Raw genomic sequence first — 27,556 nt, 5'->3', positions numbered from 1 at the left:
ATTATCTTTGCTAGTTTGAAGTCCCTGAATTGTATATAATTATGTATATACTATATAATTGTATAATACATACTATGTATGCAATTGAGATGCTTAAGAATGAATGAATTTTTCCATGTAATGATGGGTTTGTTTTCCAAGAAGACTCTCAAAAACTTTTTAATTTGCACAGATTGTATAACCTCAGATGGATACCATTTACAATGAAACATACTGAACCAATGTGACCCAATATAGTTTACTTACTTTTTGCTAAACCAAGAGGGAAAAACATTATTTTGTACATAATATGTGAACTTATATTATGAACTTACTTAATGGCCATCTAATATCAGAAGGGCAGTAGTATTAAGTACAGCGGTGCCCATATCAGGCTAAATATGGTACCTATTTACTGACTGATATAATACATCCCGGCTTGCATAATCACACCATCCTGTTCATCATGCTGGCTCACGGCAACACATTACGACAGAAATTACTATGATAAATCAGCTATTGTGGATATTTATAGTTGGACCAGCTTGGCAGCAACCCAGTGCCATGCAGGACCATAGTCAGCTGCAACATGTGCATCGAGAGGCTGAGCCTTCCTATTAATAAAGGAAAATATTCAAAGTGCAGTAGATTTTGTAGACCGCAGCAGACCAGCAATGGCCTTTGGAGAGAAGAAAAATAGAAAGCTAATGTTCAGTAAGGAAGTAGTTTTTTCCCCAGTGCTAATGAGCTGGCATTTAGAGGGAAGAGTAGCATTTCCAAACAGATGTTTGTTACAGCCTGATCCAAGTAACCAACGTCAAATGAACCTTATGTTTTAATACAAAACTATTTCACAAATGAAGTGCAAGTTATGTATGCACGTGTAGTAATGCTTGGGACAAGCCATTGCCAGGTCAATTGCTTGGTTATAAATTGGGAAAAAAATGAATGGGAGTGAAATTATTTTACATCACGGATGACACAGTAGGACTGCAACTACAAAAAAGAGAAAAATGATGATAAAACCCCACAGTCTCATCAGTGCCTTCATAGTCAATTAGTTCACTTGTGGCCACCTCTCAGTTTTTCAGTGCACGAGTCTCATCTTCAGCAATTGTAGAGCGCAGTGTTATCCATGTAATGTAATAAAATTCCCACAGCTGACACCAACAAATGCAGCATACAGTACACTACAATGCGCCTTCTATTCCCGAAACAAACATCTGAGTTTTTGATTCTATACATGCCAGAATTAAGCTGCATCTTTACCTCAGATGAACTCTCAAACACATTCAGCTGAGACACAGTGCCAGAATCATAACTCGTCTTCTGCTGCAAGCCTTTGTATCCTTTAATTAAGAATCGTATTCCCCTTGTCAATTAACAACCCGGTAAATGACTTCAGAGACAGCCACCTAACGAGTCATACCTGTCCGTAACGGCAGATACTCACTAATATTCTCTGAGAAGTTACCCTAGTCCTGAGGTCTGTGCGAAAACTCGACATGCGCTTTCATCCGGACTTCCATAATTAGCCTGCAGGCTCCTCTGGCAGCATAATTCAGGGCCTGGTCAGATGGCTGGCAGGAGCTGTGTTATGTAACCTGGTTTAGCAGCACACGCCACCCTTGGCGAGGGCTGGTGTCACAAACAAAACTGTGCATGGTTCTGTGTGTAATGATACAATGATCTGTTGGTGTCAAGTTCAATGAATAAATTAAACCCTATTTTCTGATAGTGTGGAAAATGATAAACTGCTACTATACGCAAACTTGAGGAGTTAAACAAATCCACTGTAAATATCCACAGATTATGATAAAATTCTCTCGCACTCATATGCCATTTTATGATCATAAGACATGGAATATAGATATGCCAGTGAATAAAAAAATGAGGTGCTTATGACATATGATGCTCTGATATAGAGATAACTTCAGAGATTAGTATCCTGGGGAGAAAAATCTGTTACTGCTCGTGTCTGCATGCCATGAAATATCCTCCGGTTCTTTTGAAGCACATGGGCACAGCATAAAACCATAACTCAAAGAGAAGGCATGACTTCATTAACCCTCAAGCTGCACTCTTCAGCTGAAATCACACACACACACACACACGCACCAACACACACACACACACACACAAAATCGTTCACGCACATAAATCACCGCATCTGATCACCGGAGACAGGTTTTGTGTGGGGAAAGACAATAGTTGATTAGCATTGCTTTGAGCCAGCGACCCTTTTGTCATGCGGTTTGCCTCTCCAAATCAAGTTCAACACCTGCAGCCTTGGCCCTGTCACCGCAGAGATGAATCGGAGGCGAAGTTGACAGGGAAGTCAATTTGCATGTGAAACCCAGGTTCTCATCTCAGTGACCCCCCCCTCGTCTGCCATTATGAAAAATATGCGCACATCAGACGATGGATCCCGGATCAATGCAGGAGCTCAGGTTATTACGCAGGAGCTTATTATAACTCCACACCATTACTGTGAAAAAAATCCTCATAACACTCGTGCGTCAAAAATACAGTCATTGGAAAACCTTACGAAACCAAAGAAATGAAACATGAAAGGAAATGTCAATATTAACGTCAGATCAATATGAGCACAACTTGATATGCAGGTAATGATTGAAATGCTTTTGAACTGCTGATTGTCACAGATAATTGCATGTTGTATAGCAACTGTAGTTCAAATTTAAGTGAAAATTGATATTATATTTGTATATCAATCATAGTAATGCCCCCCCCCCCCCCCCACACGCACACACACATACACACACATACACACACACACACACACACACACACACACACAGATTTGATTAAGAAGGCTCCTATACTTAAGGCAGGATAGTTATCTAATCCATTACTCTTGGTAGATGTTTCACCCAATGCAACCACAGCGAAAAAATGTACCATTTTTGCAGTGATCTGTGAAATCAATTACAACCGCTGACCCACTAAAGAAGTTTACTTCCCCTTCCATTAAGGGTTTCAGCAGGACTCTGTGATAACCATTTAACTGTTCCCCCTAAACCATGAATGTGAACACACCCAATTCACCAATAATCCTACTTAAAATGCATATTTATGCCTTTTATCCACAGCTATCAAGTGTGCAACAGTAACTGTGATTAACTGAGTGTCTGTGCTTGTTTTGTTGTTATTATAAAGCTGGCTGCTGATTGTTTTGTGTGGGCACTAAGTGGCAGCTGTTTATTGTCCTCTCATTAATATTAAACTGCCACAACCTGCGATTACTCTCGCTGTTATTGCTGGGGATCCGTGATGTGGCATAGCAATTCATCAAGGTTGGTTTGATCAGACACAATACGATCAGTGCCAGGGTGACTCATTTGGTGTGTGTGATAACGAAGACACCCTTAAATCAAAGACAGGTCCTTTCTCTTCCTATCAAAACCCCACTCCATTGCAACATCATATGTCTTGCTTTTGTTCTATGCTTACCTCATGTTTTTGTATCATCTGAGTGGAATACAGCGTGGTCGGATTTTAAACCCCACAGAACTTTTTTGAACAATACTGGAATATTTTCATGGATACCCAATATAAAAAGAGCTTATAAGTATTTCATATCTGGCCTGTTGGTTTTTAAAGGAAACAGTGGTGGAGTTCGATACACATTGCCTCATGTCTGCACACAAATGAATGAAGTTCTGCTACAAGTGGAGGGAATGCCTGCATAGCTGCCTGCCTCAACGCTGTATCTTCCCACATGCTCGCCAGAAGATCGATTAGCCATTGATGACATTGCAGCAGAAAAGGCTAAATCAGAATGATGGGTGATTTTACAAGCCCCAGCCGCCTGTGCACACCTGCGGTGAGGTCATTTCATCACGCACCCGTGACAAACACACAGTTTCCATTGAGACCGGAGGCACCAGCAGAGGAAGGTGAGCTCAGGCATACAATTTCAGAAATTGGAGTTATCCAAATGTCTGGAGGACCAACGGGAAATTTAACGAGTGCTCCTCCTTTCACAAACAGGGTCAAGATCTCGATCCCTGCCCTTCTCATGCATTTCGGCTGGGGAGCATAGTGGCTCTCCTCCGCAGCTCTCTGGAATGCATCGTTAAAGGCGGTGACCTCCGGGAGATTGGCCTCCCGCTGTGACGTTGGCTGGACCTGCCGCAGCTGGAGACAGTTGTAACAGGTGCCGCTGGGTCAAACTCCGAGGACCCCAGATGGTCCGATGAATCATAGAAGAGCTGGCCTGAGAAAAAAAAAATCAAGAAACAAGCTCCAACTGTTTGCCTCAGATAAAGCAATGGAACCTGAAATGGCAAATCAATATTCCGATTAAGGATTCTGACTGACTCCAGGAGGCATTCCCACTCCTCAGATAGTTGTTCTGCAGCACGTGGACAGGGCAAGACAAGGCTTATCTTATAATCGAGTGAGATCACTGAGGATTACTGAAGTTCCAAACAAATATTTGTGTGGAGAATTTTCAGACAATACCTAAGCAATAATGTAAACGTAGATAGACCAGTTATACTAATAAACATGCAAATAACTGTTCTAACAGTATTAATTTCAATTAATTAGACCAGTTCTATTCAGTATAAAAATCCCTCTTACAACTTCCTGTCCATGTCAGCTGTCCCTCCTCTACCCCATTGCCACCTTTCCCCCATTTATGATGTCCAAATGGGCTGGCCAAAAACCTTAACCTTGGGAACACGTACAATCCCTTCATTATACTCCAAGCCACAACTCACATCAAACAGCAAACCATGTTCTCCAATAGTTACATTCACGTTTTATTTGCAACATCTCCTGAAATCAGATTAGTAGAATGTTAGTAAATGTTATCCTACCATGCAGAAACTGGCAATTTAACCGGGAACGCGGCTGTCTCTCTTCGTGCCCTAAAGCCCAGGTTGAAAATTGAAGTTGGAGAGGGGGAAGAAAAACATTTGTTTGCCGTGTTTCCCGGATTCGCTCCATTGAAACAAACAATTTCTCACCTGAGAAATAAAATGATGAAGGAAAAAAAAAATCAATGAGCGCAAACTGAGGATGTTCATACATGAGCAGGCAGGAGGATGGCAGACCGGCCGTGAACAAACACAGTTGCTATAGTAATCGTGAGGCTTGTCTTCGAGCATTTCACATGCAGCTCGACATGGGGGACCAATCGGGGGAACATGAGCAGAAATTGAGTGCAACATGGGGCTCAGATCGAATGAGGACTTGGACTCACCTGCCAAAAGCCAATTACAAAACCAGTGTTGAGGGTGAATGCCTCAGTTGTCTGGGTCAACAGTCTGATGAAGAAATGCTGTCAGCTTGATATATGTGATTAGTGGGGTGGGGGACTTTTGGGTTGGACTCTGAGATTGAGTTCCAGCCTCCAGCACATGATGGTTCCATTTACAAGGCCAAGGCGAAATGCCTTTGTGTGCAGTCATTAGAAGCCAGCCTGAGCAGCTCTTTCTGCTAGGATAATTATGCAACACCTAACCAGAAGATCTGGGAACTGGGACAGACTGCTTTCACCAGCAAATTAGGGCCTTTGTATAATCATAATATATCTCCTGTCTGTTAATGACCGACCATACGCCTGGGTTCATTGAGGAGTGACAGCTGCGGCAGTATAAATGCCCCCAAAAAAGCTCTCATTACCCAAATGGTTATTGTGTGCCAAAAAAAGCGCGTATGAGCTGGCGAGATGGGGAGCCGGTGCAATGGTTTGTTGCCATGTAAGTCACAGCAAGTGCTGCAGAACTATGTACCTAATGATCAGGCCCAATAGCAACACGCTAGAACTTGATTGGTACGAGGAAGTATAGTGGCTGGCTGGCTGGACAGCTAACAAGCGCATACAACAGGTATGCAAAGAGAAACGCAGAACGGGAAGCTGATGGACAAATGTAACAGACTGCCTCCGCAAACCTGTGGAAGTGTTATTTGTTGTTTGTCCAAGTGGGTCCTGCAATCGTTAACTAGACACCAGAGAGGAGCAAGGGCGGGGCGGCGAACAACGACTGTGATTAGGGCCCAATTATTTCCACCATTCTTCCATCCGAAAAACCTCACCTCAAAAAGCACACTGAAATAGCACATCGCTGTTCTCTAGGACAGGCCACCCAATTAACCAGAACAATGCGGTTCTTCGATGCATTGATCTGGGCTCACGGAGATCGACCTTGTTTTGCATTGGTCCTTCACTTCTTTTGCATTAATTGTTTAAATGAGATGTAATGATGGTAGCCCAAAAGTGCATGCCATATTTTCTATTAGAAGACTGTCTGGAAGAGAAGTTGAACCTGGCCATCCGCTGGTTATTAGTTGATCCCCCCATACAGCGGTGATGTGCACCCTCCCTGCTTGCATCAGTAGGTCAAGCGGACATGACTGAATCAACACAGACACTTCTCAGCCTGTGGCTCATCTACCTTTGTGGTTCAAAATGATGTAAGGTTCAAAATGATGACATCCTTTATGATATGCACGGACAAATAGTCTCTTCGAACAATGAGTGGCACAGTGCAAAGTGGTTTACTCTTTACTTAAAAACAGATTCAACGCACGGCTCCTTTTTTGCAAGTCTGTTTAATCTCACACTGATATTATGGAAGCATGCTGTGTTATGTAAATGACGTGAATGATGTCTTTTTGCCTCAGATGTCCCTCGATTAGGATAAATCTGATTTCATGATTATACCCGCTAATTAATTACAGGGTCCAGATGGCTGTTGGACTAATGGTGTTAGAACTGGCTTGAAATGAAATGGTTCGCAGTTTTCCCTATTGTATATTTACATTATTGACGTAACATTGCAATGTTAATGTCTCAGAGGTAGACCAGCACCAGCCCCTGTGGGCTCAGGGACCTGTGTGGAGCTAAAATCAGGCATGTTTCTGTGTTTCAGGGACAGCCGCACTCTGCTGCTTGAGACAGTGCAGTGGTGCTCCTCTGCTGAGTGGATCAACTCTACTGGGAGGCACACACACACACACACACACACACACACTCACACACACTCACACACTCACCCCGACAAACACATACACAGACATGTGCAAGGAAAAACACATATACACACATACACAGAGAAATACACATCCACACACAGACAAACACATACGCACACATGGAAAACACATATACACACATACAAGGACAAAGAGGTACATACACAAATGAACACATGCAGGTATGTGTGAATACATGCACACACATGTGTACAGACACAGACACACAGAAAAAGACATAAACAGATGTGTACATACAATCACACACAAATTCATTTGAAGGCACATGCACTTATACACACATTCAGATGCAACAAGCACACATACATACTTAGATGGGCACGCATATACACTCACATACATAAATGCATATGCATGGTTACACATTCACACAAACGCATACATACACACGTGTGCACAGACAGATACACGAACAAAGATAGTGGTTACAGTCATATGCATACATATACACTTGCACACACACAGAAGAATGCATACATAAACACATGCACACACGTGCACACACACTCTCACACACACACACACACACACACACACACACACACACACACACACATGCACCCACGAACACACAGGCGCGTGCACAAGCCAACGGCAGGGGAGAGAGGGAGGTACCGTGAAGCGGAGAAGAAGGATCCCCCCCCCCCATGTGTAAACAGCCAGCCCGTCAGCCTGCCGATGAGGGAGAGGGAGAGAGAGCCACGGAGAGCACGCTGCTCTGGGGATCCGGTCAGAAGGGAGAGAAAAGTCCGCCCTGGGATTCGACGACTTGAGAAAAACAAATCTGCAGCGCTAATGAGACTTTTCATTACAGCGTAGCACGGGGGTGGCGCGAGGCGGGGGCACAGATTACACCCCACCAGTGGCTAAGTGGACTCATTTGTTGCGTTTCATTTCTGAGCTGCAGATTTAACGTGATGCAATATGCCTGCCACCGGAATACCTGGGGGCAACAAGTGATTCATTAAGTGTCCCCTCCCCCTTTCCACACACATACACACACACTTACACAGACACACATACACACACATACACACACACAGACACACACTGACACACACTGACACACACACACGCACGCGCTTCAGAGACAGTGCAAGAACAGCGACAAGAAGCAAAGGCAAGTTACATTTCTTCTCACGTGCTGCTTTCTGTCTCTGAGTGTGTGTGAACACCCCGGGATAAACGGAGGACGAAGGATGCAGCTGAGAGCATGAATCCGGCCGGGAAGGAGAATGACATGTTTTGTCAGAAGGCGGTGGCCCTGATTGTTGACCTTTGTCTTCAAAACAGCCAGCTCCTGGACTCGAACACCTGTGAGGAATATCTCGTGCTACTGTCCAACCACAACCCCAGCCACGACGAGCCAGGTAACTCCCAGCGGCGGCAATATCGATCACAGCATGTCAGATTTATTTAACTCTAACAGTAAAAAAGATACTTTCTTCATTATTCATAAGAATTCAGTATGAGTATGGAAGTTGCATGTATTTAGAAATGTGCGATGTTTGCAAACAGGTTTGAATACACATCTGCCATTGGCTGGGTCATAGCTGGAAATCTACCTCCATTTGCATAGCAAATAAAGTTTAGAACCATGTGCACGAATCAATTGTTAAACCAGGTGCTTGGCAGTAATAGCATTGTGTATTAAAGAATGGTGCCCACACATTGGTAAAGTATGAAGTTCCCATCACTTTGTGGGAGCTTCATACTAGTGTGCAGGTACTGTTCTCTACTGCATTATTTAGCAAATTCCCTCTTCCAGGGCAGCATACAACGCAGGCAGTTGTTTTTTTCAGTTTTTGAATACATAAGCAATTTGTTTTTCTTACTGTACCTTGCCCTGGGGCAGAAGAGCTGCGTGCTGACCCGGATTTGAATCCACAACTCTCAGCCACGCTCAGTGTTTACATTATTAGCCAGCCCTTATCCAGAGTGACTTATACACAGTCGCATGCATATCTGCTCTTTAAAGAGCTGCGTTTTTTTACTCAAGCAGTTCAGGTTAATTAGCGTCAGCATCGGCGCCCCACCTGGGAATGGCGAGCGCGACCTTTGGGTTACGATCACCGCTCCTCCCCTCCTCGCCACTGCACCACACTGCCGCTTCTGTGCCTCCCTGAGAGGCTGGGGAGGGGTGGGGGCTTTCCTGGGCGAGTTTGGAAACCCGCGCTCTGCCATGCTCGGGCGGGAAACAGGTGGAAGCTATGACCCATAGGAGTTAATCTCTATCTGTATTAATCTCCGCCCGCGTTTGAAAGCGTTTAATTATTCAAGGCAGAACGAGCATCGCAAAGAGGGGTGTGCGATTTAATGAGCATTGAGGGCTTGCGATTGCTATATTTACTTCCTGTCAAAGGCCACCCGTTCCGCCCCCCTCAAGTGATCAATTAGTCAAAATGAATCAATAATGTATTTTCTGAAGCTGCACGGAATGTAGCTATCACCGAGGGAGAGAGCTTGAAATCTTACAGATATTTCACTCTGTTTTCGCGCATTAGCACAGAGTTGTTCAGATCAGACTCTTTGCTGCTCTCCAAAATAACTCTAATAAGTTTTTATAACCTAAAGGCAAAGAGCAGTGGGCTACTCCAAAGCAAGTGCTGTCTGAATTTGCGATTATGCGAGTACTTCTAAAGTGTCCTTTCAAAAGGAATACATCTAGTAATCACATTCTAAAATAGACTTCCAGATGACACTGTGGGCACTCTTGTGTAGTTTTTTCGAAGACATATTACTAAAAACGAGCTCTCTATTTGGATGGATGCCACGAGTGAGCCCAGGACAATCACTATTCTATTAACCCGCACTACCTCTCAGAGCTGGAACACTTTGTGGAACAGGCCAAAAGGGGGGTGCGATTGGCCTAAAGTCGGCCTACCATCATCTTGCATTTCCGGCAGACACGTTTGATCGTCCGTGACACGATTCTACTGACGGGCTGCGGTCCTCTCGCTGGCTTTGACACTAAATTAGCATCCAGTGTGTTTCTTCTGCAGATTAAATATAGGGCAGGCCTTTCAGTGTAATGTGCCTCTGTATGGCTGAAGTGTCAGACAGTGTGTATGTGTGTGTGTATGGAACAAGGGCTGTATGGTGCTACACAGAGGAGTTGTGCACCTCCGTGGTGGTAAGGCAGGTGCTTTTTTCTGGGCTGAGTGGCAGTGGCAATGAGAGGGTCTGTCACTTGTGCAGGTCTGTATGTATGAGCCCTGGGTGTAGGGCCCAAGAACACACCTCTCTGTAGGTGTTGTCACACCACCCTGACCAGACCTCAGTCCTGTACGAGGTGCGAGCCGTTCACGGATGACTCCTCCAACGCCGAGCGGTTGCGATTTACGACCACGGTCCCCGGCGACAGCCTCGTCCAGCGCCGCTAAATACGTCCACGCTTCGCCAGCAGTCTGCGGCTCCCTGCGGCCATTTTCTCTCTCCCCCGACCTGTCATCGCGCTTCCGCCGACTTGACTCAACGTGACAGCTGGCCGCGGCTATGGCCGTGTGATCGCTCTCGCAGGGTTCACCGGAACTGACGGAATGGTCTGAAGGAGCGGCCGTCCTTTAGGGGACAGAAGTACAGGAAAAACGTGCCCACCCCTGCGCTTGCGAACGCACACGGACAATTTATTTGCTCAGCGCTCTGGAGACCTCTCTCATGTTATTACTGCGCTTTCACTTCTGCTTCTCACACTTTCTCCAGCCTGTTTATCCAGCAGCGTTTTCACAGGGGCCATCTGAGGGAACGAGCCTGCCGGAGGGGGGAATACCAGTGTCCGCGTGTGCATATGCTGGACAATGTGCCTCCACTCACGCATCCCCCGAAACCACGGCAGTCCCGGAGTAACAGAGCTGGACTTAATAACTCAGTCCGCGGGCGGTTCATTAGTATACATTATCTGGGAAAGACAGCTGAACATGTCCAAACAATGCCACAGCGTCCAGCCAAGCTGAGGGAACTAGACTCCCAAGGAAGAAACACACTTTCTTTGGCTCATTTGAGACGCCTTTTTTTGACATGCTTGTTGGCAAAAGAAAGACGGTTGTAGCAGAAATGCATGCTCGTACACAAACGTACGTGCCTCGGCATGAGCCTTGAGTGGAAATGTTTCGAATTTGAAGGCATTTTCAGAAAATACAGACATGAGAAATCGCCACCGCAGACAGATGCTCGGAATGTCTTCTGGTGACGTTTCTGTAGAGACGGATCCTCGCTTTGAGGGGCCTGTCCCTCAGTGAGCTACCGAACTCCGCGTCAATCCGCGTTACCATCACGGGGAGGGAATCGAACGAGCCTCACCGAGCCCGTGGCATCTGCGGATGAGCTGTGGGGACAAGAAATGCCACTGCCCGTTATCCAGCTGTCGACATGAATTGCTAGTGCCAGATAGATGCTGAACAGAGCCCGCTTCCTATTGTCGAGGCGGGTTCAGTGGACAGGGTGAGGGGGCTCCCGGTCTATCGACACTGGAAAATCAAATAAACGTGAAACCTTGCTGTTGTGTGCTGCTGTCAAAGTAGGGATGTCATATATTCCTGCATCATATTGCGCGCATTGAAACCTCTTTTCACGCGTTTGGCTGCTTCCCCTTCAAGTGTCTGTCACACAAAGGAAAGGGAGTTAAAGTTTTCTCAGTAAACTGAATGGAAAATGTGTGATTAGTGTTACGATAACCAGAGTTGCTTATTTTTTTTTTTTAACACATATCTAGATTGAGTCTGAAATACATTCAAAGGAAGTTTGTGTCTTCGTGTAAATCAATGAATCCCAGGGAAAGTGCATTGATGGACACATCGATTGCACACACAGAAAAGATGTGAGTAGAAAAGGAGGTACCTATAGCAGAGAAATCTGTGGAATGGATTAATTTGACTATTTTGCTAGCAAAAGTTTTTATTCACAATAGATTTTTTAAAAATAAAAAGCCAATTTATAAAGTTTTTAAGGATGATTAAAATATATTAGTCATGAATTATTCAGAACAAAAAAAATCTATTAAAATATCCAAATCCATGTATGTAATTGTCAGTTTGTAATTTATTTGTATTGTGATTTGTCATTTTACTCCTCTGGCTGTTTTTTGCATTCCATACATTTTAAAAAAATGTATGGAACATGGGTCATGTGTGAGGCCCTACATCACAGATCCTTGAAAAACTCTTCTGCATGAAGATACTTCTATGCATCCTCTGTTGGAGGAGATTAATCCAAGGTTCATTCACAAGTCTCATACAGAAGTGGAATGGTAATTCACACAACCAATTTCTAGGTCATGGAGGATGCAAAGACAGGTTGCAATTTGTCACTTATGGAATCTAACCAAGTGCCCCAACAAGTCAGTTTCTGATACTTGATTGATTCTGATTGTTGATTCTGTTGGTTGAATCTGATGTCCAAATAAATGCTAGCCAGCTTTCCCTAGGTATCACTCCTCATACCTTATGTAACCACTTTTGTTGTCTTTTAAATAACAGTAAGTTGCTTTTATCCAACCAACTCCATAACTCTGAGTGTGTTTCCCCTCATTCACCTCTGCAGTTAACCTTTCATGCTTAGTTTCAAGAGACCTCCTGAAATAACAGCGGCCCATCAAACTGTGGACGGCAGAGAAGCACGCCGCTTTGGTTTGCTGTCAATGCTCGCGTCTTCCAGGGGCTGTGTTGATTGCAGTCATTTTCCCTCCCTGACAGAAGGAACATTACGAGTTCTGGAACAGGCGTGTTTTCTGCATCCTCGGGTCCCTGTGGTGAGGTTTCAGCACCCGCCTTTGAGTGGGTGAGCGCTCAGAGATCGCTCGCGTCACATGGGTCCCAGCAGCCACAATTATTTGAAGGCCACCGCATGGGTGATCCGAGAGCCTCTCCATCTATACCAGGAGCTGAATTACTCTGCAGCATCTGGGGCTATGGAGGGGGACTCAGTTTGGCAGCTTTAAGTCGTGCTGATTGTGTTCCAATTAAAGGGAGAGTTTTGTGACTATGAAAAGACCCTCCAGCTGCTTTGAAACAAATGGAGACAATATTGTTTGTAGGATGAATTGGGGGGGTGGTGGGGGGGGGGGGGGTGCATTCTCCAACTAATTAAGAGGCTGCGGGTGATTTAGACAGTTCAAATGAAAGATGTCCTTCGGAGTCAGGGCAGGGGGGTTGTCAGGCCAGACAATGGTTGAAATGTTGTTACCTACAGCATGGAAAAAACAAGCCAGGGGCTTGAAAACACTGTATTTCCTTTATTTACTCACTGCACCATCCCTGGCCACACAGGTACACAGTCTCACACGCACCCAGGGCGCACCAAGCGCGTTAAGTCAGAGCTTATTTTATCCTGTCATCTTTCATCCGCGGCCTCTCCCGGCGCACGCTATTCGGCGGGGCTTCTTGCTGAGGGAGGATATTAGCATGGCGGGGGTAGCTCTGCCGGCGGCCTCCCGCGTGTGTGTCCCCGCTAACATTAGCATGGATGTGCGGCGGCTTGCGTGACCCCGAAACCCGCACAACAGCGGGAAAAAGAGCAGCAACATCATATCAGGCCACCCCTGTCTGGAGGATTAGCTTTCAATAATTCATGTCCGCTCACCCAACAGGAGAACCACCGGCTGCGCGCCCAGGGACGCTGGACGACGGCCAGCCCGGCAACAAAACACTAAAAAACAATGCTGTTTTAAGTATCGGTAGCATTAAAAGAGGCACTCTGCAAACTCAGAATGGGATTTTTGTTGTTTTGCTTGCTTTTGTTAAGCAAGTTAAGCAACAGTACTTGATTTACATGATAATATCGCAAGTGTCATTATGGCATGGAGCAGTTGCTGCGGTGATGCCAGGCAGTGCACAGTGGGAACTAGGTGTGGACAGCTTTCATGGGAACAGAGGAGATGGCAGTGGTGTGTGAAGATGCAGACTGCATTCTGACTGTACCGCACTCACACTGCTGGCTGGATGTAATGGGGAGAGCTTGCTCTCAGCCACCAAGATATGCAGGCAGGCACACAGGATTATTAGAGCACTCCTGGCTCATCACTAGTTTATCCAGGTCTGGCTGCAGCGTGCGCAGGAGCTGAGCTTATTTCGCCACCGAGTGCGCAGTAAAGCCACAGGTTAAATCCAACGCTTCCCTCTTCCACGGCGCGACCTGAGTGGGGTCGGCGGTCCTTGTCCTTCCAAAGGCCCTTCTTCTCATCTAAATGAGCTTAAAACAAAGGAGGCGAAGCTGACAGAATGCCAATCACCGGGAAGGCCGCGAGCAATGTGTGTCTGTGTGTGTGTGTGTGTGTGTGTGTGTGTGTTTGGGGGGGGGGGGTTCAGATCTGCTCTATCTCCGGTTTTATTTCGATGATTGACATGTGGAGGTTTTGTGCTGCCCCTCGATGGCACAGATTGCCTGTGCGAGGGGGCCCTCCGAGCGGAGCCGTAAAAGGGCGGCTCCCCCTGCGGCGATGCCCCTCGCTGCCGTATGTGCCCATGAATAAGTAACACCCTCGCCATGCTACAATGGCACAGAGAGTGGCACAGGAAAAGGCGGTTTGATCTACTCGCACAGCGGTGGAGAGAAGCTCTGTTTCCTCCTCTGGGGATTAGGGGCGTCGGGGCCCCATTGAGTCCCTGTGAATAATTTAGCTGACCTTCTGTGCCACATGCAGGATGGCAAGCCGGGCCTTCCGCTGACAGGGGTGTAGGCAACAAATGTTTGTGAAGTCAGGTGGGTCTCTTGCACTGTGGCAGGAAGTGATGTCACAGGGGATTGAATACATTTATAGGATTAAATGGCATGTTTCCTTAACTGATCCTAAGAACACAGGATCTCTAAGTAAATTAGAGGAGAGTATTGATTGCTGTAATCAAGAATAGGAAAAAATAGACTGTGACTGTGAGTGAAATTTTGTTAGAACAATAATGTCCAGTAGGAAATATTGGTATAATATAGGATTCTCTGATCAATTGGACAAATCTTGCGGTGAATCAACTCCTTATAAAACAGTTTTGCAAGAGTGAAAATTCTGCTTTTAATGTATATGTTATGGTTGTGCTTCTGACACTTGAATACCAGCATTGACTTCTCAATAACTGAGCTCTCACTCAGATGTTAAGAAATGGTGTAGCAGTAATCAATACTAAATGAGCCCCAGTACAGATGACCATTGAGAATCCACAGGGTCCTGGCAATCACTGGTATCAATACAGCCCAAATCACCTGAAACAATGAAAGCTCTGTGATGGTGAATAGGCCTGTCTTCTAGCTTGGACAGTGACAGGAATGTGGCTATGGAGTGCTATCTGTATAGCCTCACATTTCCTAGCTGAGGTGGTAATGTTAATGCTCTAATGAACTGAAGAAATGAAGGACAATGCATTTTTTAAATATATCAGACTAATCCAGAAACTTTAGAGCACCAACTTAGCACATTAATAAAGAAGAGGTTAATGATTCCAAACACCTTATTCGCTAATTGGATGAAAATGCTGCATGCATGAAAGATCAAATTAATAGCAAACATCAGAGCTTCCCAAAGGTATATGAAGGGTGTCAGAGTGTGTGTGTGTGTCTGTGTGCGTGCGTGTGTGTGAGAGAGAGAAAGTGAACTGCCAGAAGGCTCAGCAGATGCCTTAAGAGTCTATGATGTTACACAACACTTAATCGCATTATAGTGATCCTTTTATCAACAGTGTCATTTTACATAGTATTATGCACTATTCTGTGTTGCCAGTACTTCATAAACAGTGGGCGAATATGTAACTGATCATGATGCCTAACATAGCTAGTACATTTAAATCTCATTAGCATAAGACAAAGCAGAAACAATCTGAAGCAGTAAATTCCTTTTTTTGATCCTGTGGCAGGCTGGGTACGCAGCAGCCCAGAAAGCTCCAGTGAAGCAAGCACATCTGGCACTCAGTGGCATTACAGACCTAATCATCCCAATTTCCAGAAATCTATTGTGTTCTGTTTTCATGAAACAGAGTCCCTCCCTGGAGGACAGAGAGAGGCGTCCAGGACGTGACGGCCACATGTAGAAATCAAATAAAGAGCCATGCTTTGAGGCTGCCGGGCAGATGGGGGGGGGGGTTGGCGGTGTGGTGAGGGGGCGGCTGGGTGCACCGCGCAGGCTAATGTGAGAAATCCCATTTCGTCCGTGCCCGGGCTTTGACCGTCTACAGAGGGACGCTGTGGCATTTCATCTCTGATAGTGTTAAGGCCCTCTGTTAAAAAGCAGCTTGCTGATGTTAAATATACTAACAGACACTGACAGCGAGGCTTAACAGCTGTGGTGGATGGTGTTAGTTTTATTGCTTTTCCATGCCAACCTGTTTGATACGGATAACAAGTTGTGAATGTGATGGCAGTACAGTCAGAGAAAAAACATGCCATGAAGGGGAAAAACAAAGCCATGAAGCCAAATCATTTGTTGACAGAGCATAGCAGTGAGATTGTGCTTATATTTTATTCAATTTCATGTATTTATTTGCCTGATGTAATTAGTCATGGTGATTTGCAAGGTGATCATGGGAAGATAGACTTAATGTATATCATACTAAGGATAAGGGCACATCAATGACAAAGCCTTGCACTGAAAAACAGTGAAATTATACAAGCCTGTAACAGTAACTTAATCTAAGATGTGTGGAAATGTTAGCTGCTTTGCTGGTTAGCGCACTTTGGTGCCAGTTCCAGAACTAAGTTCTGCTGGAGACACACAACAGCCAGTATTCACAGAAAACCATCACTAATGTTGGCACATCTCAACCCAGAGGCAAGTGTTTCCAGTGGTTGTCAGAAACGTAGCTCTGAATAACAATGTTGTTTCAGCACTTATTTATTAAACAACTCTGATAAAAAGCTAACTCCTCCGGCATGTTTTTAAATCTGCTTGTGTAGTTTATGTAATTTTTTTGTATTTTTAAATGCAAACACAGTACATGTCCTTGTTAATTCAAACGACATGAGGACAACACTTCTGTTTTGAAAGGAGAGCCACTTTGCTGGATTTTTTATTTTTGTCACCAAAAATGTTCCCTCTTTTCCTCCACAAAGGGGGTTATGAATTGGATTCAGGCTGGAGAGCATTGTCCAAAAGTACACCACCGTGAGAGCCAAATTAAAACAACAGGGGCCAAAAGGGCAGGGATACGTAATTAAAAGCTGTGATGTACACGGCTAAATCATATTGAGAATACGTTTTTCCATTAAGCCCGGGACTGAGGTCAGGCTGGCCAGTGCTGTATATCTGCTCCGCATTCTAAAGAGTGTGTGTGTGTGTGTGTGTGTGTGGGGAGGGGGGGGGGGGGTGGTCAGGCCATGAGCAAAGAGATATGAATGCAGACAGCCGCTCCTCTGAATGTTGCCACAGCCTACATGCAAACTGTGTGTTCCCTTGTAAGTCGATCAATTAAAAATTCCCTGGAATTTACTGAAAGGTATCCGAAAATTAGACTCTGCATAGCTCTTGCAATTTAGCAGCCTTACAGGAACTGACTGCTTGCTTGCTTGATCCAGCACACCCAACCAAATCTATTTCCAGGGTTAGCTTCCAGTAACCTTAGAGGGGATGTGTTTGTGGTTGATGTTGTGTAAAACAGCTTTTGATGTTAATATATGAGCGCATCCCTTTATGTGTTATACCCTCTCCGTATGTGGAAGCTTACTGGTCTGCTTGCTGCTTAGCTAGGCTGCTAAAGATAAAGAATTGTCTCTCAAGCCAGCAGGTCTTAATGTTAATTTCTACTCACCTTGGACAACCTTGTCATGTATTCATATGAGCATTAATGTTCACTGCTATGCTGGAGGCCTGTAACCCAAAGTCCCTGATCTAGCAAGAAAAGCAGGCCCAAGAAACACATCGCCTAAAATAGTGGCGACGAGAGATGAGAGCAGCTCCTGTCAGAAATGCGGTGGCGATGTGGTAGCAATTCATACGGAATGGCGGGAACATAAGGAATCTATTACGTCCACTTCAGCTGTTTTGGGCAGCTCATTCAAGCGCTTGATACATATCAGTAAAACGGTAGGCAGCTATGAATGCAAAGTGCTGTTTGCACAAGTGCTGTATTAATATGGGCTAATTCCAAGCATGCAAAAGAAGTGCATAGAAATGAGCTTATTACAATAATGAAGCATGTACTTATCAGTAATCCACTTGTTTGGGTCTTACTAATTAGTGCATTTCTACATTCTGTGGACGCGGAAGCCTATATGCTTTGAGTGTAAAAGCTTCTCAAAGATGGAAAACATAATTGCGACACAGGTTTAAAATCCACAAAATTGCAGGCCTCAAGATCACAGAGGCTTCAAGCCACCTGCGCCATCTTGTGTGGTTCAATAAGTGAGCATTCCGCCCAGCACGCTTTCCTGTTTGTCGTTGTGCTTGAGTGCGCTCAGAAAATCCTGTCCTCTGGGCTGTCCCTATGCCCTCTCCATGCCAAACCCATGGTCTCGGCTGCCATTGTCAAGGGATCGAAGGGTTTTTTGAGTGGCTCCATTAAATCTCTCCCAAGGCGCCTTTGAATAACGCGAGTCACGCCGAGCAGATTTCGATTTAGATTCGTTCTTTGAACCTGCTCCCTGGAGGATGCGTGTTTCAACCCAAGCTGCTTCTTGAATCTCTTCCCTCGCTGCCCCACTGGAGTGGGGGGTACCGTGGCGCAGTGCTCTCTCTTTGTGCTGGAGATGACAGCAGGCCATTGATATGTGGATCATTGGGAAGATGAATGTGCTGAGGTGGATCCCTTGTGATGTTTGACCCCTAGACCTCCTTTAATGTATATTCTGGGCACTTCTTCCAAGTTCACAGGCCCACGCTATACAGTGGTTGCTGTCTATGCAGTCCAAACATACACCCCTCACAGAAATTATATCCATCAACCTTCTGTCTTTAAGAACAATTATATATTCACTTCATATCTTACATGCATGGGAAAACAGATTTTGCATAACAAGCAATATTGCATACAGCAAGATGAGAGCTAACACACTTGAAAGTAAGCTTGACCTTGTGTTCCAGAATATCTGCAGTGCTAATGGAGTTTGCTGCTTTTGGTTGAAACTAGCTGGCTCCCTTCATTTATTAAGGACAAACTGGTTTGTGCCCAGCACTAACCGATAACATAACCTTTCCGGCGAATGGATATTCCGGCGAAGGGTGTTCCACAGCACAACAATGATTGTGATTTGATAATCGATTTTTGAAAATCATTTTTGTTGTTATATATTTTGAAAAGAAACTTGGAGACAGTGAAATGTCTGAACATACTGTCTAAAATCTGACGATGAGGTCAAAATGCAGTCACTCAAAGGAGGTAAAATGCTTATTGAAATAAGACAACCAGCACAAAATAAAATAAAGAAAAGGAATAAAACAACACGCTGCCACAACTGTTGCTCGACACAAAGACTATGCCTGATTAAAAGTTTTCCACACATTTATATCCTGTCGGTGGCACCTTTGGCTGCTCAAGTGTCTAAAAATCATTGTCATCAGCTGCGTTGTTAATTTTCCCATGTTTGACGCCAAAGCCGTTTGCAGCAGCTCTCCTTTCACGGACCCCAGGGCCTCAGTAAGGCAAATGGCAATTAAGTGTCACAGCAGCAGCTAAACAACTTAGGCTGTGAGCTACCCCTGCACAGCAGAGAACAGAATATGCAAATGAGCGCCTGCATATAAATTAACACATGACATACATAATAAAGCCTTATTGCAATTTTGGACAGCTGCCTCCGGCCAGCCCCGGCCTCTAGCCACTGGTAGGTGGGGGCGTCCCGTGTCTTTGATGTGACCCGTCACTCCACATTCGGCTCAGTCGAAATTCTGGCCCCCGTCCATCTCCCTCCATCCGTATCTTCCGCGCCCGCTCTGGTCTCTCTCAGTTTGAACAAGTTTGTCATGAGGTGAATTGCACAGGGGCTTCAGTTTGTGGAGGGCAGGAAAATCTTGAGGAGTGCAAAGTGCTTGCTGGCTGGTTTTTAAAATCTTTTTGTTGAAACACTAGGCACTCTTTCTCAAAATGCCTACTTTGACCACAGTGCAGCAGCCTTTTACCTCCAAAATGTTTTCAAATGGATAAGGAGGCTTGTGTGTTATTTATACTGGGGATGTGCTCACTGAGATGAGGGGGGTCTACACATCTATACAAGAAATGTACATTTTGTATCTCTTGGTCATAGAAGTTAACTTTAATAAGTAGCAATACAGATCAACAATAATACAAAATCAACAGCAAGTCACACAACAGATGATCTCAAATGCAAGGAAAAAGTTACTCTTTGATTGACAGCTGAGCATAGTGCGTGAAGGAAAATTCACATCTCTGGTCTGAAGGACAGGTGAAGCAGAAATGTTACATGGTGAATGAGACGTATTTCAGAGTGTATGCTGTTTTTACTCTCAGTTTCTATTAAAGCAAGTAAATCCCACTGAGATAGAAATCCTTTTTGGATTTTGAAATGGAATCCTTGTCAGTTTAGTGGCAACTTAAAACAGGTTAGCTACAGTCATGGGTTTGACAGGAGGAGTGGACATTAATAAGTAGAAAAACAGGTGCACTTTTTGCACCCGTGACTTATAAGATCAGAAAAGTTCAATTTTAACTCCTCTGGCTCGATGGAGTAACTCAGTTTTAGCTGTTTCTGTATCTTACATCTTGAGCTGGAAGCACAGTAATTGAAACTTGTTTACTGAAGCTGGAGAAAGTTTACAGGACCTCAAAAAGTATCGATCCAAAGGTGTGGAGCTCTGGTTCTACCAAGACAGAGTGAGAGAAGGCTGCTGAGGCTCAGAGTGAATTGTCCCTGGATAACTTTGCAAAAGTACGTGTGCGAATGAGTACATCTGCTGGTCTTTAGGGATTTACAGCTGTTTCTCACAGAAAATAGAGCATACCTTGCATTGGCAATGAAACACAGTGCACTGTTTTTTAAGAATGTGGAATTGCACATATGTATACATATATGCCCCATAATCTCATACCAGAACTCCAGTACTCCAGTATCATCTAATACCAGCAGTAGGGCGTATTTGTTTTGGCAACAGACACCCATCTTAAATTAGCTTAATAAGTTACCTGACAAGGGTGTTGATGTGTGTTTTGAAAGTAATGTTTTTATCAAGCTGAAACCCCTATGTGTTTGTACTTAGTCACACACACAATGTATCCTCTAGGGTGGTGATCTGTGGTTTGGGAGATGTGGAGCTGGGAGCTGGGGAGAGGCTGTGATGGGAGGCTACCTTGGGTATTAATTCTAGATAGTCTGAGGTGGTGCGAGAGAGGATATCCCTTGATTGACTTATATGCTCTTATCATCTGAAAATATTTTTGTTTAACTAGCTGACAGAGCTAGCTAACCCTAACCCTGAAACACGGAAGGGGGCAGGGTCAATGCTAAAAAAGGACTTTGAGATGGAGAACACCATGAGTTTGGTTTTTATCATCATGAAAAGACCCTTGTAAAACTATCAGTAGGATTGAATGGTGTTAAAAGATGGCTGAAGATCTGTTTTGGAGTGGGAACAGAGGTGTATGCTATGGTGTGATCTGCAGAAAAACATTGTGCAGCATCTGGTCAATTCCATTCATACTGTATTGCAAATAAGAATTGGCCAAGAAGGGATTTTTGTAGTTCCTCTTTGGTGATATCATGAAAATCCAACCCCTGACCATCAGCAAAGAGCCCATATTTGGACCAACCAGCTGCATTGCTTCTAAATCCAATATCTATAAATCGTTAAATGAATACCTTATGATCTACTGTCTCAAAGGCATTAGAGAGATCAATAAATATGGCAGCTATATGATTTCTGTGGCATTTACAATATCAATGACATGGTTAATTGCCACGGCAGTGGTGCTATGATGTGCTGTGAACCCAGATCATTCCCTGCAGGAAGTGCTGTACTTGTGCAAGAACTGGGGGGGGCAGTTATTTTGGATGCTTGAATTTCCCCTAATAAAGGGACACTGTTCTTCCTCTCATTGTGGATCTTATTTCTCAAGATTGTTAGGTTCAAATGCAGGTGAGGAGCTCTGCAAAATGAATTCATCTACAAGTTTTAATTGGCAAGGTTCTCTACAATCAGGGCTAACTGATTTTCTGAGGTCACTGAGGCTGGATGTTAAGGTGCTGAAAGAGTCTGAGTGGCACAAGGTCAGACGAGAGCCTTTGGCTGTTGGTTGGAAAATTGACAGAGCTGCTCTTGCATATGTTAGGATTTAAATGAAAAACGTCAAACAGAGAGCTGGCAGGTATAATGTGTTGATTAAAACAGTTTGCCACGCTTGACTCAACTGCAATTTGCACAGAGTTAACTAGAATTTATTCAGGGAGGCTGGAAGAGTTATTTGCGGGAAATTGAGATTCCGTTTTTAAACAAAATCCTTATTTTAAAAGAATATTAGCTTTGAGAGAATCTAACCAGCACTATGTGCAACAAGCATGTGTTTTTACACCGTTTTGAGTGCTATAATCAGTTTGATGACAGGTTCCTCCGCTGATTTCAAGCAGCCTTTAATTTACTTTTTTTGTCACGCAGCACAGGTTTTAGAGCTTTGGGAAAATGAAAAGGCTCTGTTCAGTGAGGAAAGAAAGGCCAGCTGTTTATTGTAATGTATTGTCACTTTGTGACTTTATTGGCCCAATTTTCTTGGTCTGAATGCAAATGGCACAAGCGGCGATGCCCTATATCACTAATGTGTGTGGGTGGGAACAGTAAAAATGTAATTTTCCTGTTTGAGATGGGAAGCACTAAACCCCGTGGTTAAGGGACTGGAAACTGCCTAAAACTAAGGTGTGGGTGTGACAAATTTCTGACCAATCAGAATGAGGAGTTATGATGTGAAATTTACTAACTCCAGCACTGGTAGAGTTTATTCCTCTTTGTGCATGAAGCAGAAATAAAGCAAATAAATTTGTATCACAACAGAGGATATGTTTAAGCCAATGCCAATTTTATTGGAATTAAGCAGACAATAATATTATTAGTTTAGCAAATCGGATCATAGGCTCAACGTTATGCAGGGATTTTTGTTTAAATAATGATGTGCAAACACAAGAAAGGACATGGTAATCAGAGAAAATAATTTAATCTTGAACGGATTATATTCACTTCAGTTTGCATGATGTCTGTGTTGCAAATACATCAATTTGAAATGTTTCAAACACCCTGTAACTCTCAGACTTTTATCATCAAGATATATTACTACTATTCCACCATTGCAGTTGGGAGTACCACTAATAATAATAATAATAATAATAATAATAATAATAACAACAAAATAATAATAATAATAATAACAGTCATCATCATCATCATCATATTGGTGATAATTGATGATGATAATACTAATGACAGCAGCCACACAGTCCATGTACCATGGCACTGTGGTCACTCATTAACATCATGCTTGCTATATTTTGAAGATTCCCTTTCAGCAGAATTCAACCACAAACTACCACAACCCCATTTAACAGGGTGCATACAACACATATGCACAGCGAAGGACTTTAGACCAAGTACTTCCACAGGGCAGCTTTGATGTGAAAGGTGAAATATTGCACTTCCAAGGCAGATTGTTTTATTCCTGCATTCCCTAGTCATAAATGCCATAGTTGAAATGTGCAGGACGGTCTCTTCATTCCATCAAAACCTAGCTGCATGCCCCTTGTAAAATATAACCACTGTTAATATATCATGGCAAGCAAAGTACTGATACATTTATCCTGTCTTATTCCCAAAGACCAGTCATGCTCTTTCATTCGGTTATATTTGTCTTGCAGTAATTAGACTGTATAGGTGAGAATCAAACAAAATGATTTATTATTATGTTTGTTTCATATCAGAGCACCAAAGAGTAAAGTGCTTTGTGTTGTATCCACATACAGGTTTTAATGTATTGTCAAATCCAACAAGGTATTATGTAAAATATTTATATAAAAAATGAAAGATTATTTGCACCAACGTACGTGGTCTGCAATCTGTTTTAAATTGCAAATCTTTAGCTTACTCAAATTAAAATTGTGCACTGAGCATACCTTTTTATTCCCTGGCACTATATTAGCAATGTGCTGAATTACTGGCATCGTTCAGAGTTGAAATTCATGATACCCGCTGGCAACCATAAGTGTGAAAACCAACAAACGTTGCTGAAAATACTGTTTTGGTGGCCTCAACAGCTAGCCCATGTCCATGCAAACAGAACCCCCCCCCCATGAGACAGGCATTGAAGATTGCAATCTGCTGTTACAGTCGCTGCCTTTGTCTGTCTAATCTTTACACATTACACTGTGGCAAAAAAACAGTCCCTGCACATTTCAGAGACATATTAAACTTCATAGATTGAGATCTGTTGATTCAGGGTGTTTCAGAAATTATCACAGGCATCACAGCACGTTACCCTGCTACATCCAGTGTTATTAAATGCCTCTCCATTTCACAGTTGGCCTTGCGCAGCAAAATTTCACTACGCATGCCACCGAGAGTTTACTACAAAAAGGATGATCCCATTTGACACGTTAATCAATACTCTGGCTCTGTTCTTTTGGTCAGTTTATCGTGGATAGCGTGGATAGAAAAGCAGAGCAGAGGAGTTATTTTTTCCTTCCTCCTGCCCGTTCGATGCGGCTGAGGATGCACTGATGCTAATCTTAGGAGAAGTCGGCTACAAGAGACTGCTATATCCGTACAGGAGGGAGCACCATAAAGTGCGTGACCCCAGTCGACTGCAGCAGGAGACTGAGGCAAAATATGCTCGGAAGCATGTAAAACCGATAAGGCATGCCTCACGGGTGAGGGGACACGCGTGCTCAGGCCGTGCAGCGGTGTCTTAACCAGTCCACCGGAACAAAGTGTACCCATGTCGCTGCGCTTTGTAAAGATCCCTGTCATCCTCTCACACATGCATTTGCGTAATATTTTCCTTGTTTGAATGAGGGCAAAAAAAAAAAAAAAACTCCATGCCAAACAAACAGTGGCGGGAGCCCTGGTGCCCAATATTGGGGCATCCATTCATGGCCGCGTTTGATATTCATGAGGGCACCTCATTAATATTCATACGCCCCAACTTATGGGCTACCTCCTTTTGTTCCTCTCCTCTTTTTTTAGGCATATATTTCATAATGTTTATTTATCGAGCCCTGAATGCCGCCCTTTCACAGGGCTGAAATAAGGCAAGATCAATGAACTTGGCAAAAGACTGATTTAGCAGGAGTGCTGTGAAGGGGGGGGTTGTTGGGGGGGGGGGGGGGTGGGCAGCAGCTAGGTAGAGCCACCAAGATGTTGTACCAACAGGGATTAGCTGAGGTTATTCATGAAACGTTAGTGACCGCTCTCCAGTCTCAGGGAAGCGCACAGTATCTCACTGGCTGGATCACTGGCAGTACCATAGAAACGGGGTCTTCAGCGCAGTGGAAGCTCATTCTGTCTGGAGGCAGGGGAGGGAGAGGATCGAGGAGACGCCAGAGCGGGGAGACAAAGAGAGAAGAGAGAGAGAGAGAGAGAGGGAGAGAGAGAGCGAGCACCCCAGTCACCAGTGAGTACCGCTGCCACTCCGCTTCTCAGCAGTTCTGAAGCAAGCTGCTTTCAAGGGGTTCCGTTTCAGTCCACTTGCTTTAATGTGTGCTCCCCCCTTTGTGGGATCACCGGCTCAGCTGAAACAGGTTGCTGGTGTGGGAAAGAGAGGGAGAATGGGAGAGCTGGGCGTTCCGTGAGAGTCAGCTGCAGTTCCTTTTGTTTGTTGTCACTTACTTTTGTACACTGTTCACCTGTGATTTGTGTCTGTGTGTGTCTGTGTGTGCGGGTGTGTTTTCCCAGCTGCGGTTTATCTCACCGCTTTTATTTCCCGGGCGACTGAAGTTTGTTATCATGTGGAATAATTACTTTTTGGGGTTTTCAATCTAGCACATCAAAGCAGGGGAGCAGTCCTCTGATCCTCCTCAGATATAGCATCCAGGGTTTTTTTTTTCATGTGTGGGGCTTTTTTGTTGTTTGTTTCATCATCTGTTTCTATTCACCATGGTAAAATGCACTCGGTAGCTTAAATGCAATTTGTAAGAGTGACTGATGTGATTAATCTCTGTTGCGGGGGGTCAGTTGATTTGATATCATTTATAAATTGAGGGCTGTGTTAATATTTAATCACAACTGTGCTCTTTTAACACTTGCACACTTTTTCTGGGGTGATTCTGGATCATATATTTTTTATTTATTAAAGCTTGATGACTGCATGCAGACAGGCAGCCTCTACTCTTTTGATCATGCTTTGTGTCTTTTGCGGCTTGGCTCGTCAGTTATGTAACTGGAAAGACCGCGGCTCTCATATACAGTACCCCCTGACTCGGGGATAGACTGCACGACATGCAGATAGATCCCTAACGTACCAGAAGAGCCTCCTCTTGCAGCAGTCTTCTCTCACGTGCTGTACTGCGGGTTGACCGATTTCATCAACTTTAAGTGCATTAGTTGTGTGTCAGTTCAATTAAAGATTGCCGCTGTGAAGCTGGTTCAGGGCAAATGTCGGCAGGCGCTCCGCTTCCACAAACTGGAGCGTCATGGTTAAATTCGCACCACTGCCCGTCTGCCGTCCAAAGCCGGCACGCTTTCCCCCTAGTGAGTTACCACACATATCTACAGAGAATGCAATGCGCTGGAAAGTGAATGCAAAGTGGATGAGACGGAGCCCTGTGGTGTGATTTTTCAGCCCCCTCTCCGAAGCCCGGCACTCTGAGTGACAATGCAGGAGAGCGCGGCCCCCCCCCCCCCCCCCCCCCCAGCAGTAGCTCGTCCTGCATCGGTGAGCGTTCACCTGTTTCATTGGTGCAGTCACAGGCTGGCTATCGCTTCCCTACCCCCACAGCAGCGGCAGCAGTAACAGCAGCAGCAGCAGCAGCAGTAGCAGCAGCAGCAGCAGCAGCAGCAGCGAGGGCCAAATCCAATCAGATCTGATTAGTTCTCCGCCGGCCAGGCTCTGGTGCTTGCCACATGGGGATGCTCATGTTGGGTGACATGATCCGGGTTGATCCGGGTGGCTGAAGGGGTCTCTCTGAGCTGGAGTGGATGGGGGGGGGGTTACGGGCTGGTGGGTGGGGAGGGGGGGGGGCATGGCTTTTCTCCTGCAGCACGTTTTTATGACTTCCCTTTAAAATGTCACGCACTCAGAGCTAGCCGTAAAACTCCCTGTGTGGCCACGCTGGTCGTCATTAGCGGTGCGAAATGGGGTGTTGAAACACAGCTGTAAAAACTCACTGCCGGGGCATCAATTCCGAGGACGCATAAAACGCACGCAAACTCGCGTACTCACCTCTGGGGAGGCAATCTGTTTCAAAGACAGTGAAAACGAAGGCGTGTTTTTCTGACAGGGGTGTAGCTTGGATCGATTCTTGCCTCACTGCGGAATGACTATAATCTTCAACTCCCTGTAAACAAGCGAAGATAAATCTTCAAAGGTGGGGTGGTGGGGGTGGAGGAAAACAGAAAAAGACCTATTTGTGGAGGGGGGTGACTTTGCAGTAAAAAAGTTTCAAGTGTCTTGTTGTGTTTTATGTTTGGGGATCGCTCTGTACAAGGAAGATGACT

The 27,556-nt window shown here is 44.6% G+C and overlaps 1 protein-coding gene across 1 annotated transcript in view; it reads left to right on the top strand.

Annotated features, from left to right (window-relative positions):
- Positions 1–7,744: 7,744 nt before the first annotated feature.
- The window catches only part of syt6a (synaptotagmin VIa), a 44,568-nt gene continuing 24,756 nt past the window's right edge, over positions 7,745–27,556 (top strand). Inside the window, exon 1 of the mRNA XM_036532992.1 lies at positions 7,745–8,375. Within this exon, the coding sequence (XP_036388885.1) occupies positions 8,219–8,375 (157 nt within the window). The 5' untranslated portion in view covers positions 7,745–8,218. The remainder of the gene's footprint in view (positions 8,376–27,556) is intronic.

This window comes from Megalops cyprinoides, chromosome 7 (assembly GCF_013368585.1).
Source record: "Megalops cyprinoides isolate fMegCyp1 chromosome 7, fMegCyp1.pri, whole genome shotgun sequence".
NCBI classification, from domain to species: Eukaryota; Metazoa; Chordata; class Actinopteri; order Elopiformes; family Megalopidae; genus Megalops; species Megalops cyprinoides.
This window is presented reverse-complemented; position numbering and strand designations above follow the sequence as displayed.